The sequence below is a fragment of the Peromyscus leucopus genome, chromosome 1 (assembly GCF_004664715.2).
Source record: "Peromyscus leucopus breed LL Stock chromosome 1, UCI_PerLeu_2.1, whole genome shotgun sequence".
NCBI lineage: Eukaryota > Metazoa > Chordata > Mammalia > Rodentia > Cricetidae > Peromyscus > Peromyscus leucopus.
Genome location: NC_051063.1, coordinates 63,041,708 through 63,060,357, shown reverse-complemented (window position 1 = coordinate 63,060,357; position 18,650 = coordinate 63,041,708). Strand labels below are relative to the sequence as shown.

Genomic DNA, 18,650 nt, shown 5'->3' with positions numbered 1-18,650 from the left:
CTATAATAGTGAGAAGTAGGAAATGACAACTGGAGCAGTCGTCTCCTTAAAACATTCCCATTGTGTCTTACCACAGCCTGGTTCATCCTGGGGCAGTGTCCAAAGGAATCACAAACCAGATGGCTTCTGTTACTCGGGAGCCTGGCCACTACCTCTGCCTCAGCCCCATTTCTGCTCTGCAAACAGCTCTCCACTGTTCCCTGAACACCAAAGTCTGCTGCTCCTACTTCTACCTCTCCTGCTGCAGACACTGAGACTCCCTCTCCTAGACCTCCCTATCTACTATTAATGACCCATTGGGAGCCCAGACACGATGCAGCTGTGTCTCGCTGCCTACTTAATGTGCTAAAACACAAATGAATTACAGCAAATCTCTGATTAATAGATCTGCAGTCTCCAGAATTAAAAGAAGGGATGGCTACCAGCAGCGTCAGCTTTGGTGGGACCCTCTGCCCAGCAAGGACACAAAGCTGGGCCTGGAGATGTCACATGGCTGAGAGTTTGGGGCACCTAACCCTCATGTCAGAACTGGGGTCCTTCAGGGACACTGCAGGCAGAAGGTTTCCCATTAACTCAGGATCACACTTCTACTGTGTTGTCCCCTGGGGTCTTTCATCAAGGGCAAGGCCCAGGCACATCTAGCTCTAGGCATACCTTCCCCTGGGCTCTCAGAATGGAGGGTCTGGACATCCCTTCATCAAACGACCTCTTCATTCCCACACCTACAGTGCTTCATCTCAACCAGGACCTCTCTTGAGACCACAGGAGAGTTGTGTGGTGATGCTGCCTCCAAGTGGGCAGAGTTGAGACCTACAGTCTTCTGTATATAGCAAAGCCTCTAAGGGAGGAGCCCAGAACCTTGTGAGACAGTTAAGGACAAGAGAATGGCTTGGCCACTTCAGAGCTGTTGCTTAGAAAGCATAAGTGGAACTCCCTTATGCAGGAAGAGGAGGTGGAGCTGACTCCTCTACTGCCCAAACACCTGGTATGGGCTGCACAAACCTCCACTGAGAGTGTATACCTGGACAGCACCAGCCCTTTGCAGGGCAAAACATTCTTGTGCTATCTTCTATAGGGCAGAACTCCCAATCTGGCAGAGCTAGAAAAGGTAGCTGTTTCAGGCCAGCCAAAGAGCCTGAGCTAAGGATCAAGGAGGGGTCATTCCTTAGTGTTGTGGTCAGCCTCAAGCTAAGTTGAAGCTGCTGGCACTTTCCACAATTCCCTCCTTTCCTGGTCTCACTGGCAAAGTGTAGTAGGACCCTGTGAGTTTAAGATGTGTTGTCTACTGACTGGTACTATGGTAGCAAGGAGACATGAGGGCCTTCTGCAGCCTCTTCCCAGTAGACTACTCCCATGCTCTTGGACATTCTATCCCCAGTAGACACTGACCATCACACCCCAGGTCTTGGCCACACTCAATCAGCTTCTTGATCAATCAATGTCCCTGGGAGTCTCCTTTGTGCTCAGTGAGGAAATCTCTACTTGGGTCCAAGCTGAACATCTCTAGCATAGACCTGGCCACCCTCCAAACTAGCACAGTAACGTGGTCAGGACAAGCTGCCTGCCCCATGGCTATTCCTGGCTTCTCTGAGTAGGCCTCCACCTTTCGCAGGGTCCCATCCCCAACCCAGAGCCCAGAGGCTAAGGAAGGAAGGCCCTCCCAGGCAGATTCCCTCTCCCTTAGTCCTTCCTCTGGCTCCTCCAAACACAGGGGACAGAAAGAGAAGTAAGCAGCTGCCCACATTCCCACTCACACATGTTTCTGGCTCAGCAACTGGCTCCAGACTTCCACCACAAAACCGTCAAAATGCTGGTTCTGAAAGAAATGGGCAGGTGAGGAGAAATGGGAATCTAGGAGGATTAAGGGAAGACAGAAAAGATGCCACTGGCTCTGCCCACCTGGCAAAAGTAGCCCAATCACTTACTCATAAGCCAAGACCTAAGTCTGCACTACGCACTCATTAGTTCCTCTGAAGCAGGCAGCATGGGGAGGAGGTACCCCATAGCAGTCAGAAGGGCAGAGGTGCTCAATTGACCACACTTCTCCACCCCTGCAGTAGCCCAGGCATACTGATGGCCAGCAGGGATGGGCCCTCCCCAGGGAGAGTTATGGGGTTTCAGCCAAAGGAAGCTTTCCGGCCCTAGAGACAAAAACTAGCCTACCTTTGGGACTCCCAAAGCTATGAGCAAGAGGTGGTACAGCCTGAGTGGGGCTTATGCTATCCACCCTGGAAGACACAGGTTGCACAAGAAGATATCCATGAAAAAAGTCAGGCAAGAGGAGTCAAGTCACACTACCTACAATCTCAGCCCTAGAGGTAAAGGCTGGTGGATCAGAGGTTCAAGGCCAGCCTCAGCTACATAGTGAATTCAAAGGTCAGTCTGGGCTATGTGAGATACTATGCCAAAAAATTTAAATAAAAAAAAGGCCACAAAATAGTTTAGCAGGTAAGGGTGCTTTCTGCCAGGACTGAAAACTTGAGTTTGATCCCTGGAATTCACGTTAGGAAAGAATAACTCCAGCAAGTTGTCCTCTGCCCTCTACAAATGTGTTGTGCCATTTACCCTCTACACATGTGCACACAAAAATAAATAATTATGTTAAAAAAAAAAAAAAAGAGGAGCCGGGCGGTGGTGGCACAGGCCTTTAGGCCTTTAATCCCGTACTCGGAAGCAGAGACTGGCAGATCTCTGTGAGTTCGAGGCCAGCCTGGTCTACAGAGTGAGTTCCAGGATAGCTAGGGCTGTTATACAGAGAATCTCTGTTGAAAAAAAAAAACAAAAATAAAAGCCAAACAAATAAAGAATGAGAAAAGAAAGAGGAGTTGGTGGGGGGTGGAGTGGGGTGAGGGGGGTTAGGGGGGTGTATCCTTTGGGAGCCTCAGCCAGAGAGGGAAGCAAGACAAGTGGAGAGTCGAGAGTCGGAGGTACAGGCTGTCTGGAGAAGTGGGGCCTGGTGGCCCATGCTCCAAGCCTTATGTGAGCTGGAAGGTCCCGAGGTGCGCACAGGTCTCACCTTGGCCACCTGTACCATAGTCTTGCTGAGTTCTTCTATTTCATCCTCACTGTCTAAGACATTCCGGAAATCATCGTAAGTCCAGTCTTCAAAGAGAAGCCGAGGCACTGGTAGCAGGAGAGAACACACCGAAAGACTGTGGCCAGGAGACACTGAACTACCCTCTGCTGCTTGCTGTCTGCAAAGAAGTGTCCCCTTGGCTCCCAGACCAGTCAGACCAGTGACAAGCAGGGAGGCCATCCAAGGCAATCACGGATCTATGCAGTGCAGATACCCTATACCCACACAGCCTGGCTGAAGGAAGGAGGGGACAAGGAGATGCTAACATATCAAACACACCGAGGGCTCCACCTTTCAGGAGACCGGCTGGGCCAGATCCCAGTTCATCTGGGTCCTTGCTGCTGCTACCCTGTCTTCCTCCATCTGACCTGCTGACTTCCACTGCTGCACCACAGGAGTGGAATGACAGGTCCCCTCCCTCCTGTCATTGCTTCTGAGCCTCCAGTAGTTTCCCCTAAGCCTGAGCCCCATAGGCTTCCTCTGCTGCTCAGGTTTGTGCTGTTCTCTGAGAAAATTTTCCTTCCCATACCAGCTTCAGAGAACTAGGAAAGGTAGGGACAATGTCACCCTCAGGCAGGCCCAGCCTATGGTCTGGCTCCAGGAAACTCAGTAACACTTACTAGACAGGAAAAAAAGAAGGAAGAGAGGGCACTATGCAGGAAAGTTACCAGCCAAGGAGGGAGGTGCTTGTGTCGGTAGCCAAGCTCAGCTGACTACTCAGAGCATTTAGCGGAGAGATTTACCCTCATGTAGCACAGCCTAGATTGGAAGGAACATGAAAGGACCTAGGTCTATCCTTGGGGAGATTGTGCCATCTACATGGTATGGCTGAGGCTGCGCTCCTGACCATGCCCAGGCCTACTGCACTCACCTACTCGAAGGCCTTTGGCATGCTTCTTGACAGCTCGCATCCACCCTGTTAGAGATAAAAGGGACAGTCAGTATATGGCACACGTCTAGTGCAAAGATCCAGGCCATTACTCACTCCTCTCCTAGCCCAGGGGCAACCTTACAGTCACTCCTACCCTCTATCTCCTCTATTCCACTGCCTCTTCCTGACCTGAGTCCCTTCTTCCCATCATCTTTCCCAGGTCTTCATAGCATCGGGGAAAACCATCCCTGGTCTCAGAACTCCAAAACCAGCTAACTCTCTCCTGTCAGTTCTGTCATGGGCAAACGTGGTTCAGCTGTGTAGATCAGGCCCCTTCCAACAGCATGTGTCAGCAGTGAACTGTCCTTCTCTAGCCTATCTTCCTCTTTGGACACCAAATGCAGAGCACTAAGGAAGACACAGAAAAGGGGGAGCCAACACTTCACCATCCAGCTGCACAAGTCACCTCAGGGTCTGCTTTCCTTATGCTCACATGCAGCCCTGACTTTCAAGAGAAGGAACAACGAACAGCTCCCAGGACTAGAGTGAGGAAGAAAAGGAGAGGACACAAATTCCCAGTGCTCCTCAATCTGTCATCTCCTGGACAATCTCTCACCTCCCATAGCTGACCACACAGAGAACCTCACAGTGGTGACCACCTTAGGAACTATCTTAACTTGGCAGACCATGCCTCACATTCCGCATACCAGGCTTCACTCTGGGCCCAGACATGTGGTGTGAGACAGCAAACCACGAGTCTATCACTCTCACACCCAGTTATATACCTAGTCACACTTAGCATCTCTCACGATCACACTCCTATAATCACATCCAGAGTCATACACAGATAGGCCTTGAACTTCTAATTCTCCTGAGTAGCAGGGATTACAGGCCTATAATAATAGTCACAACCAATATATTCACACACATTTACACTAATACTCACTAGTCATAATGCATAACCTAGCTAGGTTGGTGGCCTTTAATCTGAGTACTTTGGAGGCAGAGGCAGGTGGATTTCTGTGATTTTAAGGCCAGCCTGGAGTTCCAGGGCAGCCAGAGATACAGAGTGAGACCCTGTCTCAAAAACAAAACAAAAAAGTACATAGCCAGAGTCACATACTCTCAGATACATACACCTACACACACTACACTTTTATACTCACACAGACACATGTGTACACTATCATACTCTTCTTAGCCCTCAGAGCAAGCACAGATAAAAAGGAAGTGGAAAAACCTTGGTCCACATCATGGAGGCCGGTGATTTCAAACATCTCACGGCCACGTCTCTTCAGCTGCAGCCAGACTGGTGAGATCTGTGTGAACTTGCTCCCAAAGACCTTGGCAACATCATAGCCATGGCTGTTCCACTGGCAGAGGAAGGAGAGGGGAGACTGAGAACAGGTGAACACATACCTGCATTGCCACGCTGCTGCCACTTGATGCTTTGGACATGCCCAGGACAGGCGTCAGTATCTGCAGTGCTGGACTCAAGCTGCCATCAGTCCCTTGCCTGGGCTGCCCTCTCCCACGCTGCAAAACTACTGAGACTGTAACCCCCTGCTTGGGATCTGGGCCGATGTCCCTTCACCAGGGCTCTACAAGCCCCACCCTGAGCTACACAGCCCTAGAGTACCCCTCTACACTCAGGAAGAATTGATGGGGGTCACCTGAAGCCACCAGGAGCAAGCCCCAAGAAAACCCTGGTGCCCTTCCCTCTGACATCTTCATGCTAGCACCTCTCCTACAGTCTCACACAGCAGGAGAAAACAAGAGCCAGGAGCACGGCCCTGTTCTGCACCACAGAACCCCGACTTACTGGAGTGACATAGCCCAGGACCTCTCCAGCAAAGTTTCTCTCCCGAGCCCTTGCTGAGCAGTAGCTACGATGTTCAAGGACCACATCCTCAGCTTTGATGTCCGTCACCACCAGACCCCGATCTTGGACAGGTTTATCTGAAAACTGAGTCTGAAACAAAAGGGAGAGGAGAAAGCTGTCTGACTGTTCTCTGCATGGAATGTGGCATTAGAAGCAGCAGTGGCAGCAGCAAGTCTGTTCTGTTCTGCCACAGACCATGTCTTTGGATTAACATGGCATTGCTCATCTGAAGACCTTGTAGGTAGAGGAATAAGGTTACAGTAGACGACTTATTTCAGAAGGGCTCTAGCACTCAGTGAGCACAGTAGCATTTGCCAAGGGCTATTCAACCCTTAATTGGAGCTGCAGATCTGGCAGGAGGCTATAGTGGCTCCTTCTACAATGAAGATTGACATTTAGCACTCAGACCACTGGGCATCTAGGCACCCTAGGTCTATACACTGAGGACATGTCAAGCATATGCTATCCCACTGGCCAAGCCCTATCTGAGTCTCCCAACCTGGATGCCTGCCTCTATGCCACCTCTGCTCCTAGAAGTCTTCCATCATGTTCTCAACTTGCTAGTTCTGTCCACACTTTGGGGGCTCATCGAAGCCTTCCCTGATAGTCTTCCTGTGAGAGACAGTGTCTTAGGGTTTCTATTGCTGTGATGAAACACCATGAACCAAGAAACTTGGGGAGGAAAGGGTTTATTTGGCTTACACTTCCTTATCACTGTTCATCATTGAAGGAAGTCTGAACAGGAACTCAAACACGGCAGGAACCTGGAGGCAGGAGCTGATGCAGAGGCCATGGAAGGGTGCTGCTTACTAGCTTGCTTGTCACGGCTCAGCCAGCTTTATTATAGAACCCAGGACCACCAGCCCAGGGATGGGACTACCCATAATGGGCTGGACCCTCCCCCATCAATCACTAATTAAGAAAATGCCTTACAGGCTTACTTACAACCTGATTTTTGGGAGGCATTCTCTTAATTGAGGTTCCCTCCTCTCAGATGACTTTAGCATATGTCAAGCTGACATAAAACCATCTAGCACACATAGAGAAGCCCAGTGGTTCTCTGCCCCAAGGCGCAGAACATCTATCAGTCTAGGCCTGGGTCATAGTTATGGTCCTGTGTCAGCAGCCTGGCCAGTAGCACAGGGACTATCAGGCTAAGGAGTGAGCTGGATGGGGGACCACAGTTGGGTTTGCAATCCCTAGGAATGTTCCAAAAGAACAGCACAAGGACCATGATGGAAACACAGTTTGGGGCTGTAAAGATGAGAGAATTCAACAACCATGGGATAGTGAAAGCAGACAGAAGATGGAATTATCACAGGATACAGAATCTGAGTGGAGAAGATAATGATACCAAAGTTCCAGAGGCTGTAAACTCAGTCTCAGCAAGATTCATCCCCAAAGTCACACAGGCCACCTATTGGCACACTACCAGCTTGTCAGAAAGCTGTTTATGTAGCCAGGAGCTAAGACTCTCCTATGTCCCGATTCACAAAGGTCCCAGCCAGGTAGGACAGGTTATCTCTTAGCCACTGTGGGCACCTCAAGTTCCCTACCTTTTCCAGCAGTGTCTTTGAGGCAGCTTTTTTAGCATCTGACTTTGACAGGGTGGTGTGAACGGAACCACAGGCTAGAGCAAGCCAGAGAACATGAAGAAGTGGCCACATGGTGGGTGTGTCACAGCAGGAACCAATCTCTAGGTCCAGGGGGCTGCAAAAAGAAAGGAGTACATGAAGGCAGATGACTAGCACAGGGATATGGCATGAACCAGACAAGTATACTTATTTTAATAGGGCTTAAGTCCTCAGGGCCCTTAGGCCAGTCCTGGTTACTGAAGTTAAGTCACTAGAACGTCTAGATTTCCCTGACAGATCACCAGGCCCCTTCAGACAACAGCTGTCCAAAGCTGTCTTCCCAACCACAAACAGCCACCCAACTAGGAAAACTGACTCCCACATTCCCCTCAAATCTAAAGAAATCTCAGCAGCAATGGGGCTAAAGTGTGAAATAATGAAGCCATAGAAGGTACTAGAACAAACTATGGACAACTACTTATGTAATCCCAGGGTAGAGAAGCCTTTTCCAAGGATATCAATAATGAGAAACAATACAAAAGAAAGTATCATCAGAGTTTAATATTTTAAAAAGTGTAACTTTCAGGGCTGGACAAATGGTTCAGCAGTTAAGAGCACCGACTTCTTATCTTCCAGAGGACCCAGGTTCAATTCCAAGCACCCACATGGCAGCTCACAATTGTCTGTAACTCTAGTTCCAGGGGATCCAACACCTTTACACAGACATACATGCAGGCAAAACACCAATGCACATGAAATAAAAGTAAAGTTTTAAAAATGTGTAACTTTCAAAGCTGGGCACTGTGTTAAGTGTCTATAGTTTTAGCTACTGGGGAGGCTGACACAAAAAGCTTGCTTGAGCCCAAGGAGTTCATGGTTAGCTTGAGCAACATAGCAACCTGTCTCAAAGTTTTAAAAAAGTAAAACTTTCATTTAGAAAACAAAAAGCAAATTTAAAGACAGGTTAGTCAGAAAAACTTATTTGGGACACATGTGACAAATTTCTACCCGTAACTATCCATAATATTCAAAGAAAAAAATATTTTTTTTCCAGACAGGGTTTCTCTTTTTTCTATTTTTTTTTTTATTTATTTATTTATTTATTTATTTATTTATTTATTTATTTATTTATTTATTTTCAGCATAGACAGGATTTCTCTGTGTAGCCCTGGCTGGCCTGGGACTCACTCTGTAGACCAGGCAGGCTTTGAACTAGAGATCTGCCTGCCTCTGCCTTCTGAGTGCTGCAATTAAAGGCATGCACCACCACAAGCCAAATAAATATTACAAATAAAAAAGCCAGGTGTGGTGACACATGTCTGTAACCCAGAACTTGAAGAGGTAGAGGCAGGAGGATCAGGCCAGGTATGGATGTGGAAGCCAGCCTGCTACCTGAAACTCTGTCTCAAAAATAAACAAGCAAACAAATAAACCAAAGACATCCCAGTAAACAATGCCCCACTAAAAATCCAAGAACAAATTTCAAATACAGAATTACTTAGAACCCCAGAAATGAAAGAAACAGACACAGATGAAACAGAAGATGGATCTCCACTCAGTATGTGAAGGATTCCCAGGAGTGCTTCCTGGGAAAACAACTAACCCTTGGGCTAAGTGGGAATTTCAGCTGGGAAAGGCCTTTGAAGGACAATGTGGCCATAAATACTACACTGTCCACCATACACTTCCTTCCTTTTACAAGTTCCACTTCAAGGATGTCCCCAACACAGGAACAAAGCTTAGGGACCCAGCACTTCTGATATTGGAATACAAACAAGCATGGAGGTGCCTATGACAGTGATCAATGCAAAAACACCAAGAAACTGCATTTCTGCAACACAGTCTGTTGTCATTTGCTTGAGACAGGATCTTCCTAGGAACATTCCAGCTAGTCTCCAACTCAAGTTCACACCGCTTCAGCCTCCGAAGTGGCAGGACTACAGGCATATACCATCATCCTAGTACAAGTCTTGTTTTCATGTGCATATGCTCACATAAGAAGGTATGTAAGGAGTAAAACTAGAAGCTGATAGAGAACTACTGGTCATTTCCTGTCACTGAATTTTCATTAGTTTTAGGTCCTAGAAAATTCTGTATAAACATGGCCCATCTGGGCTATCAATCCTTCATGGGACTTCAAGATAAAGTGTGCAGAAGTATATCCATCCAGTTACATGTCTCTGGCAACACACAACTTACTAGACCAAGTAAAGGGAGGGGTCTGTGGAGACTGACCCAGCCCACTGCCCAATAGGTGAGCATACAGCTTTGCTGTGTGGTCAAGAGCACCTAAGGATGCCAGAACCTAAGCTGAAAGGCTCCAGAAAAGGCAGCCAGGCAGGGTATGAGCCATTAACAGTACCTTAGGTAGGCCCACCCCAGCACCTGCCTGCCCATCCCCAGGACCTCCTAGGCTGGCTGCTTATTTCCCTTCTGCTTCCCTTTGCTTTCACTTTCCGGAGACTGCTCCTGTTGTGATCTGAGGAAAGCCAGGATTGTGGCAGTAAGCCTCCAAGCTTTGGCACTCCCAGGACCCCAACCAACACACCTGTGTGGAACTATGACTAACACGTGGTCTTTGAGTAAGGCAAACCAGGAAGATTCCATAACTAAAAGACTGGCAGACCACTAGAAAACCTAGACCTGAGGCTCTGAGGACTTAGGAAAGAACTGTAGAGTATATAAAATAATATTGGATGTTGAAGCCTCTGGCAAAGGTATTAACTGCTCTAAAATCTGGCTGTTTAGAGGGGTAAGATCCATGACTCCCTCACTCTGTCTCCCACCCCACCAGTTTCCCCTCCGTGACAAAATGAGAATTAAGAGGAAATAACTTTCTCTATCTCACTTTACCCAGCTTCACTCTGTGGCTCACAGCCCCGGGGAATGGGAAGTCCTGATCACAGTATAGGCTTGGGACCAGTGGCCCAGAAAAACCCACAGCTTGCTTGGCCAATTTGAGACTGTGACTACCCTAGTTCCCAGGGATGTCTTTAGCCTCTGCACCTACATAAGCAAGGCTTCTCTCCCTTGGGTGAAGAACTGGGTCACAGAAGGAAAGAAGTAAGAAACCAGAGGTAAGTAGTCCAGGACTGAGAATATGTCCAGGTTCCCTGTGATCTTGAGTCGCTACTAATATCTGTTGTCTAGACTTGCAACTGGGCCATTGTTCACCTAGTCAAAAGCCCCTCTGCCTACCACCTCCTTATCTGGACCTGTGACTTTATACCTACAGGAAGGAAGGATGAAAAGAAGCCTAGCCTGGTGGCCCAGGCCAATAGCCCCACTACTTGGGACGTGAAGTACAAGAATCTGAAATGTAAGGCCTGTCTGTACTACAGACTTCTAAACCAGCCTAGATTACTTATAAAGATCCTTTCTCAAGATAAAAAGAGGAGGAAAAATGGGTTGGGAATGCAGTTCAGTAACCTGGCATTTTTCTAGGATGCATGAGGCCCTACAGTCAACCCCAAATACTCACTTGCCACAAATAAGGGAGATGAGATGTGCTGAAGAGATGGCTCAGCAATTCAAAGCATGCACTGTGCTTGCAGAAGACATGAGTTAGGGTCCCAGCATCCATATCGGGTGCTTACAACCTCCTATAACCCCAGTTACAGGGGAGCTGACCCTCCATTCTGACTTCTGTAAACATCTGTACTCACATAGTCACACACAGACACAAACATCTATGTGTACTTAAAAAACAAAAAACCTTTTTAAACAGGTGGGGACCTTTCTGGACAGAGGAAGAAAATAGGTCCATTAGTTTGTGTCTGGCAGCAAGGCAGAACCAAAATCAACACAATACTACTACCATGTACCTCACTGCTCATAAATGTGGGTCTCCAATTTCCTAAACTACCAGGACGTGCACGGGTGAGGCATGTATTAGGATATGAAGGGCGCCTAAGCTACTGCACCTTCCATGGCTCCCAATGCCCACAACTCTGATGACCATTAGGGCAAACCCTCCATCGTGTTCTTCATATAGCAGACTCCTAGGGGCTCACAACATTCCCACATCAAAATGTATATTGTCCCCAAGCATTAATGGAGATCTTTTGGGCAAAACACCCTGCATGTAGCATGGAATGTTATGAATTTGGCCTACTTGAGTTTTGGCTCCTGCTTTGTATCAAGCTAACAATGGAGAACATGCTATAGTTCCTGAAACTCTGGGGCAACAAATCCCATAGCACTGGAAGGACTGTCTTAGTGAGGCTGACAAAGAGTCACAACAGAAGCTTTTAAATCTTCCTCAAGCAGACTCAAAGCAAGAAATGCCAGGTGCTTCCTACAAAGAAATGCATTAATGTGTGCAAATTATGTGTATATATCTGTTGTGTGTGTGCAGAGTTCAAGAAGCTAATCAGAGTCAACCCTACTTTGTAATACACTGTCAACTTGAGTTCTCTTTCAAGAACTAGCTTTCGGGGGCTGGAGAGATGGCTCAGAGGTGGTTAAGAGCACTGGCTGCGGGCTGGAGAGATGGCTCAGAGGTTAAGAACACTGGCTGTTCTTCCAGGGGTCCTGAGTTCAATTCCCAGCACCCATATGGTGGCTCACAACCATCTCTAATGGAATCTGGCTCCCTCTTCTGGCCTGCAGGGATACATGCAAACAGAACACTGTTATACATAATAAATAAATCTTAAAAGAAAAAAAAGAAAGAGCACTGGCTGTTTTTCCAGAGGACCTGGGTTTGATTCCCAGAACCTACATGGCTGCTTACAGCTCCAGTAGCAGGGGATCCAATGCCCTCTTCTGGCCTCTTCAGGCACTGCATACACATGCACATAGACATATATGCAGGCAAAACCCACACACATATAAAAATAAAGTGGGGAGGGCTGGAGAGATGGTTTAGCGGTTAGGAACATTTGTTACTCTTCCAGAGGATCTGGGTTCAATTCCCAGCACCCACATGGCAGCTCACAACTGTTTGGAACTTCAATTCCAAGGGATCTGACATCCTCATATAGACATACATACTAGCAAAACACTAATACACATAAAATAAAAATAAACCATTTTTTAAAATAAAAAAAAGAACTAGCTTTAGACTGGGCATGGTAGTTCACATCTGTGATGCCTGCATTAGGAAGATGAATGCAGAAAGATTAAGAGTATACAGTCTCAAGAAACAAAAGAATACAAGGTCAGTTGTACCTACGTAGTTGAGTTTGAGGCCAGGTTGGGCTATGAGACCCTTTCTCAAAACAACAAAAGATGGCCTTTGGCCCTCAGACTGATCTGCTTTGGTACTGAAAGACTTGAGGGATGATGACTGATGTGCCCTGAGTATCTGTTACTACTACCACCTATTATTAGCTTTTTAGTACCAGGGATTGAACTCATGGCTCCACATATACTAGGCAAATACTGGGCCACACTTTCATCCTTCTGAGTTCTTTTAATAGATTCACTACTCTTATAACAAGTATAATGGTCATTCTACATTTTTACTTTTGAGAACAAATTTTGGAGCAAACGATTCATATGAGGAGGTAGGTGAGTGTATGGTTGGAAATGAAGGTGACGTAAGAAGCAGGATGATCACAACCCCAGGTGACATTTATTGACCATATGTTGCATGCCAAACCTGGTGAGTTACCCACAAGTTCTCTCCACAGCTCAGAAGCCAGGCATCAGTGTTATTCCCATTCACAGATGAGGAGACCAATGCAGGGGGCAGCCCACCAAGCCTTGGGGCATGTGGCTACCACACCAGGACCAACTGCACAATGCAATGTAAACATGACTGCTATAAGACGGCTCAAGTTCCAGCACACTGTCTCTTGGCCTCCCTGGGCTCCAGTCTAGAGGCCAGTGGAAAGTCCTCTGGAAATTTTCCAGCACAGAGTGTTCAAGGTTTGAAGCTGAGCTCAGGGTAAGGCCTATCCTCACGCACCCAGCAAACCTGAAGGAACCCTCCTACCTCAGGCTTGGCCTGCCAGCTACCATTCTGCCACACTGAACTCATGCCTCCACTGTGGCCCCACTGACTTGTTTGCACACTCACATCATCTTCCACTCGTGATCCACAAGTTCTGCACACTAACTCACACATCTTAAAGCCTCTGACTTCATTACCTTACTTACTGGCTCTTGTTTACGTTCCTTTATACATCACTCACCCATGCTTCTCTATACCCAACCACACTGGCACATACACTTACACTCATTACTGCCGATGCTCACACACACTTCCTGCTGCTTCTCCTCCTACCCACCCCCCTTTTTTAGAGACAAGGTCTCACTATGTAGGCCTACTGTCCTGAAACTCACTACGTAAGCCAGGCTGGCTTAGAACTCACAGAGATCCACCTGCCTGCCTCTGCCTCCCAAGTGCTGGGATTAAAGTCATGTGGCATCACTTCCAGCTCTCTCGATTCTACACAATGACTTGTGCGCTCTCATAGTCTCATATTACTATTTGCTCTGAAGCTGCCTCACACTAACACGTTTGCCCTCACACTTCTACACAACACCGTCACATTCTCTTCCATACTTGCTCTCATCCTAACACTCTTTCACCCTTGCTCACACTAACACAGTTGCTCCTACCCTCACACTCCTTCTCACTCCAATAAACTCATTCATCTTCACACTTGTTCTCATCTCACACATACTCTCATACATACCCATTCTGGCCCCCCACAAGCCCTCTCACACTCCTATCAGCTCACTTTCTCACATACTCGTTTACTCTCACAATGACACACTTATTTTCTCACGTCACATCTCATTCTCACACTAGCTCACACTCACCCTCACATGTGTTTATTCTCACACTAGCTCACACTCACCCTCACATGTGTTTATTCTCACACTAGCTCACCCTCACCCTGACATGTGTTTATTCTCACACTAGCTCACACTCACCCTCACATGTGTTTATTCTCACACTAGCTCACACTCACCCTCACGTGTTTATTCTCACACTAGCTCACATTCACCCTCACATCTGCTCACTGTCACACTAGCTCGCACTCTCACATCTGTTTATCCTCACACTAGTTCATCCTCAAATTGACACACCGTCCTCACCCTCACACCCGTATCTCATTCTCACACACTCCCTCACACTCACATTCGTTATCTCCCATATTCGTTCCCATTCACGCGCTCTCCTTCCCGCTCACACTCTGCCCGTTCTGTCCGGGAGAGCCTCGCCGCCAAGAGCTCCGGCATCATGACGCGGAAGCAGAAGCAGTCCAAGAAGAAGCAGGCGTCGCCGCCGCTGCCGGGCTCACCTTCATGTCAGGAGACCGGCCAGACCCATCAAGCACGGCCGGAAGACGATTCATCGGGCCGGAAGTCCCGCCCACAGACCGCCGCACGCTATCGCTGCGCCACGCCAGCTTCCTATATACCATGCGCGCGGCACGCTGGGATGAGGCGGGGCCAAGGTGGCTGGTGGGCGGGGTTAGAGGTGGAGCCTCGTAGATGCCGGCCAGACGGAGAAGAGCAGCTAGCAGGCCGCACTTGGCAGTTGGGTGGGGACAGTGCCGGGAGTGCGGACCGGGTACTGCGTGGCCGTGGATCTGTTTCCGCTCGTGCAGCCTGTCTTCTGATTGCTCAGGGCCCGGTCTACAGCAGAATGGTGGAGTCAGATCCCGGGATCCTCGCAGGGCTCCTGGTGGTGTTGCTGAGCCTCGCCTGCTCCGGGCTTGCTGGCTGACTAGTTTAGTGCCCGCGATGAAGTCTACATCACGTCCACACATGCGACCACCGAGGCGTCCAGCCTGAGGGTCTTGGGAACCCAGCCCTGCCAAGTCTGGGTAGCGCGGGTGACTGCGCGTGTGGTCTGTTCGATGGTCTCCCAGGTGTGTCAGGACCGACCCTATTTCATGCACTGTGTGCGCCAGGCCTTCCTTTGACCTTTCTTCGCATTACCCCCGCTACCACATTTCTGTCACCATCCTCAGGTCTGTAGTGCCCACTACACGGTCTCCAGCAGGGACACTGTGTGTCAGGCGATGCCTTGTCTCCTGATGGCCTTGCACAGCGAACATTTTACGTGTCTGAATCCCAGAGCTGTGGTGTTTGTTGCAAATTGTAGGAGGCAGACAACTCTCTCCCCACCCCCATATCAGCCTTAGCAAGAGGAGCAGCCCAGACACTTCTTCGAGTGGGTTGAATGCACACGTGACCAGCATTTTTATTTTTTTCATCAAGCTGACTGGTCCCCACCCCCATCCCTTGCTGTTCCCAGCAGTTTCCTGCAGAAAACCACATTTGGCCTGTACACACCCAGTTAAACCCTCCGCCCCACTCCACTAGGGCCTGTTCCAGAATTCGCAGTGCGGATGTTTCCCTATTCCTGCTGCTGCAGAGGTTTCTCACTGAGCTGAGCTTTGTGCTCTTCCTTCCTAATCACGTTTCCTCCTTTCTCTTCCCCATATTTTCTGCCAGCTGTCCCCCAAGTCTCTCTATAGGAGTGGGGCTGGGTGTGTGTGCTAAGGCATGTTGTGCGTCAACATCTGCTTTCCTGGCATGCAGCTCAGAACCCTACTGTGAAGAAATACCCAGAGTGGTGACTCCAAGTCAGGCAGAGCTCTGGAGACAGTTCCAATAAGCTACATTGGATGTCCTGAGAATTGTGCAGTCCTAGCAACACTAATGAGACCAACGTTCTTTTTTATTTATCTGTTTTTGTTTTTCGAGACAGAGTTTCTCTGTGTAGCCCTAGTTATCTTGGAACTCACCAGGCTGGCCTCAAACTCACAGAGATCTCCCTGCCTCTGCCTCCTAGTGGGATTAAAGACTTACCTCACCACTGCCTGGCTGAGACTAATGTTTTAAGTCAGCAAAGGCATTTGGACTCCCGAGGATCCAACTGAGGTCAGAGGTCTCTGAGCTAAAAACTTGCAAAGTCCACTAAGGATTTGATTCCTGGTCTGTGTTGCTAAGAACAGAGCCCAAGACCAGCCCCTCTGCAGGGATCCATTGAGTAGATGCTCAGGAGCCTGTCAAGATGCCAGCACAAAAAAATCTGTTCCCCCCACCCCCCACCACACAGCTGGATCAAGATGCAAGGTCCCTTGTGTGTGTGTATGGGAGGCTTTTCTCCCTCCATGGTGTTGGGATTGAACTCAGGGCCAAACACCTACTAGGTAAGCACTCTACCACTGAGCTACATCTCCTGCCCAAAACTGTAGCTACCCACATTACAAAAGGATGGCTAGAAAGTCTAAGAGAATCAGAACCAAAGCAGCAGCACTTTTGTATTAATGAATCTATTCCATCTTTATGTTTCTGGGATATTTGAGGTAACTTCAGATTTCATGCATCTATTTTCTTTTTTTTTTTTTCTCGAGACAGGGTTTCTCTTTGTAGCTTTGTGCCTTTCCTGGGGCTCACTTGGTAGTCCAGGCTGGCCTCAAACTCACAGAGATCCACCTGGCTCTGCCTCCCGAGTGCTGGGATTAAAGGCGTGCGCCACCACCGCCTGGCCGCATCTATTTTCTTATTTAAAAAATATGCCTTCTTTTTACATTTATTTGGGGTAGTGTGTGTGTGTGTGTGTGTGTGTGTGTGTGTGTGTGTGTGTGTAGCATGCAACAGCAGGAGGTATGAGGACTTTCTCCTTCCCCCATGTGGTTTCTGGGGATCAAGCTCAGATTGTCAGATTTCTAGTCAAGTGCCTTTACCCACTAAACCAGCTGCTTGGCCCAAGGAATTGGTTTTTTTCAAAATTCAAGTTCTTGAGATTCCTGAGATCTTGTTGCTCATTTAAACAAAGTACAAACAAAAAAAAAGAAAGAAAGAAAGAAAAGGAAAAAGAATATTTATTTTTGAAATTAAGGCCAGATGTGGTGGTACACGCCTCTGGAATATCAGCACTTAAGGACCAGTACAAGAGGATTAGCCACAAGTGCAAGGCAAGCCTGGGTTATTTACCAATATATACATACACATACATACATGTTCATTTTAAAATGTTGAAAATCCTTATTTATATTTAACTTTGTTTGAAGTGGAACAAATTTATGATGCAAAGGCATCTAAACAGTGATTGAAAAGGCAGGCATAGTGGCTCGCAACTGAAATCTGATATTCAATGAGTTCAAAGCCAGCCTGGGCTAAAGGAGACCCTGTCTATTAACAAGAAAACAAGCTAAATCCTAATCATTAAACTTTACTGTAAGTCTGAGTATGATTCCCCTGCTTCTACTCCGGCACTTTCTCAACCTTTGACACCACAGCAATGTTGGAATGTTCTGACCAAGGTTCAAGCTTTGACTCTGAGCTGTGGGCCCCAGGCTGGTGTTCTGAGGCTGTTTGGCATGTACCAACATCTGTCTGCAGTTGTCACTGGAAAGCAGACAAGAGCAGGGGCAGTTGCTGTTCATCCAGTGGCCTTTCTGCTGCCAATGAGATCCCTGCTTCTGTTCTGGGAACACACCACCCTCATGCACATGGTCAGTTAAGGATCTTCAGCCTAAGGCTATTTCATGGGGCAACCTAAGAGGTGTCCCTGAGTTACTACAAGAAACCCAGCATGTGACTGCCACCTCGACAGTTCCCCTAGAGTCCTAGTCTTAAAGGTGGCTCTGGGCCACTTCTCATTTGCCAAGTCAGCACCAACAAGGCCCTGCCTGACAGTGAAGACCCCATGTCTCTACTCTGTCTTAACCAAAGGTTTGGCCTGGGTCATCTGGAGTTGTCTGTTTGATGCCATTCCTGGATTAGAGATACCCCAGTGTGAAGGGTAGAAGTCCAGAAAGATGGATGGATGCACCCAGCAGTCCCTGCTGCAGATCCCTCCCCCATTGTGGATAGAGACATCCTTTCTCAGTGCTGGAATAAGCAATTCCAGGAAAGAAGGAAGAAGGAAGCTTCTGGAAAGAGCTCCAGGGCCAGCACAGCAAATTGTTTGTGTCCCACAGGCTGGCCTGGCTGACCTTGGCCATGATGATTGCTGTGTATAGGTGTCTGGTCAGCAGCTGGGCAGCCATCTGTAATGGCATGTGGCCCTATACCTACAGAATTTGGACTTTGCAAAGAGCTGGTGCCTCAAGGTATCTGCAGGGGAATTTTTTTATGCTTCTTAGTATTCTGAAACTAACCTAAAACCCAAAACTAAAGTGGTTGGGTAGGTGACGATGATAGGTAAAGAGGCATTACTTTTTTTTAAAGATTTGTTTATTTATTATATATACAATATTCTATCTGCACACCAGAAGAAGGCACCAGATCTCATTAGGTGGTTGTGAGCCACCATGTGGTTGCTGGGAA

General features: G+C 47.9%; 1 protein-coding gene across 2 annotated transcripts in view; it reads right to left on the bottom strand.

Annotated features, from left to right (window-relative positions):
- Positions 1-14,758, bottom strand: part of Chid1 (chitinase domain containing 1) — a 37,592-nt gene extending 22,834 nt beyond the window's left edge. Inside the window, exons 1-7 of one of the 2 annotated variants that reach the window (XM_028870415.2) lie at positions 14,663-14,758; positions 7,386-7,539; positions 5,770-5,919; positions 5,188-5,320; positions 3,948-3,992; positions 3,017-3,123; positions 1,755-1,816 (exon numbers count right to left, since the gene is read on the bottom strand). In XM_028870415.2, coding sequence (XP_028726248.1) covers positions 1,755-1,816; positions 3,017-3,123; positions 3,948-3,992; positions 5,188-5,320; positions 5,770-5,919; positions 7,386-7,496 — 608 coding nt within the window. In that variant the 5' untranslated portion in view covers positions 7,497-7,539; positions 14,663-14,758. Of the gene's footprint in view, positions 1-1,754; positions 1,817-3,016; positions 3,124-3,947; positions 3,993-5,187; positions 5,321-5,769; positions 5,920-7,385; positions 7,540-14,499; positions 14,633-14,662 lie in introns of those variants that run through there. The other variant, XM_028870423.2, reaches the window with a different exon arrangement.
- Between the last annotated feature and the right edge of the window lie 3,892 nt (positions 14,759-18,650).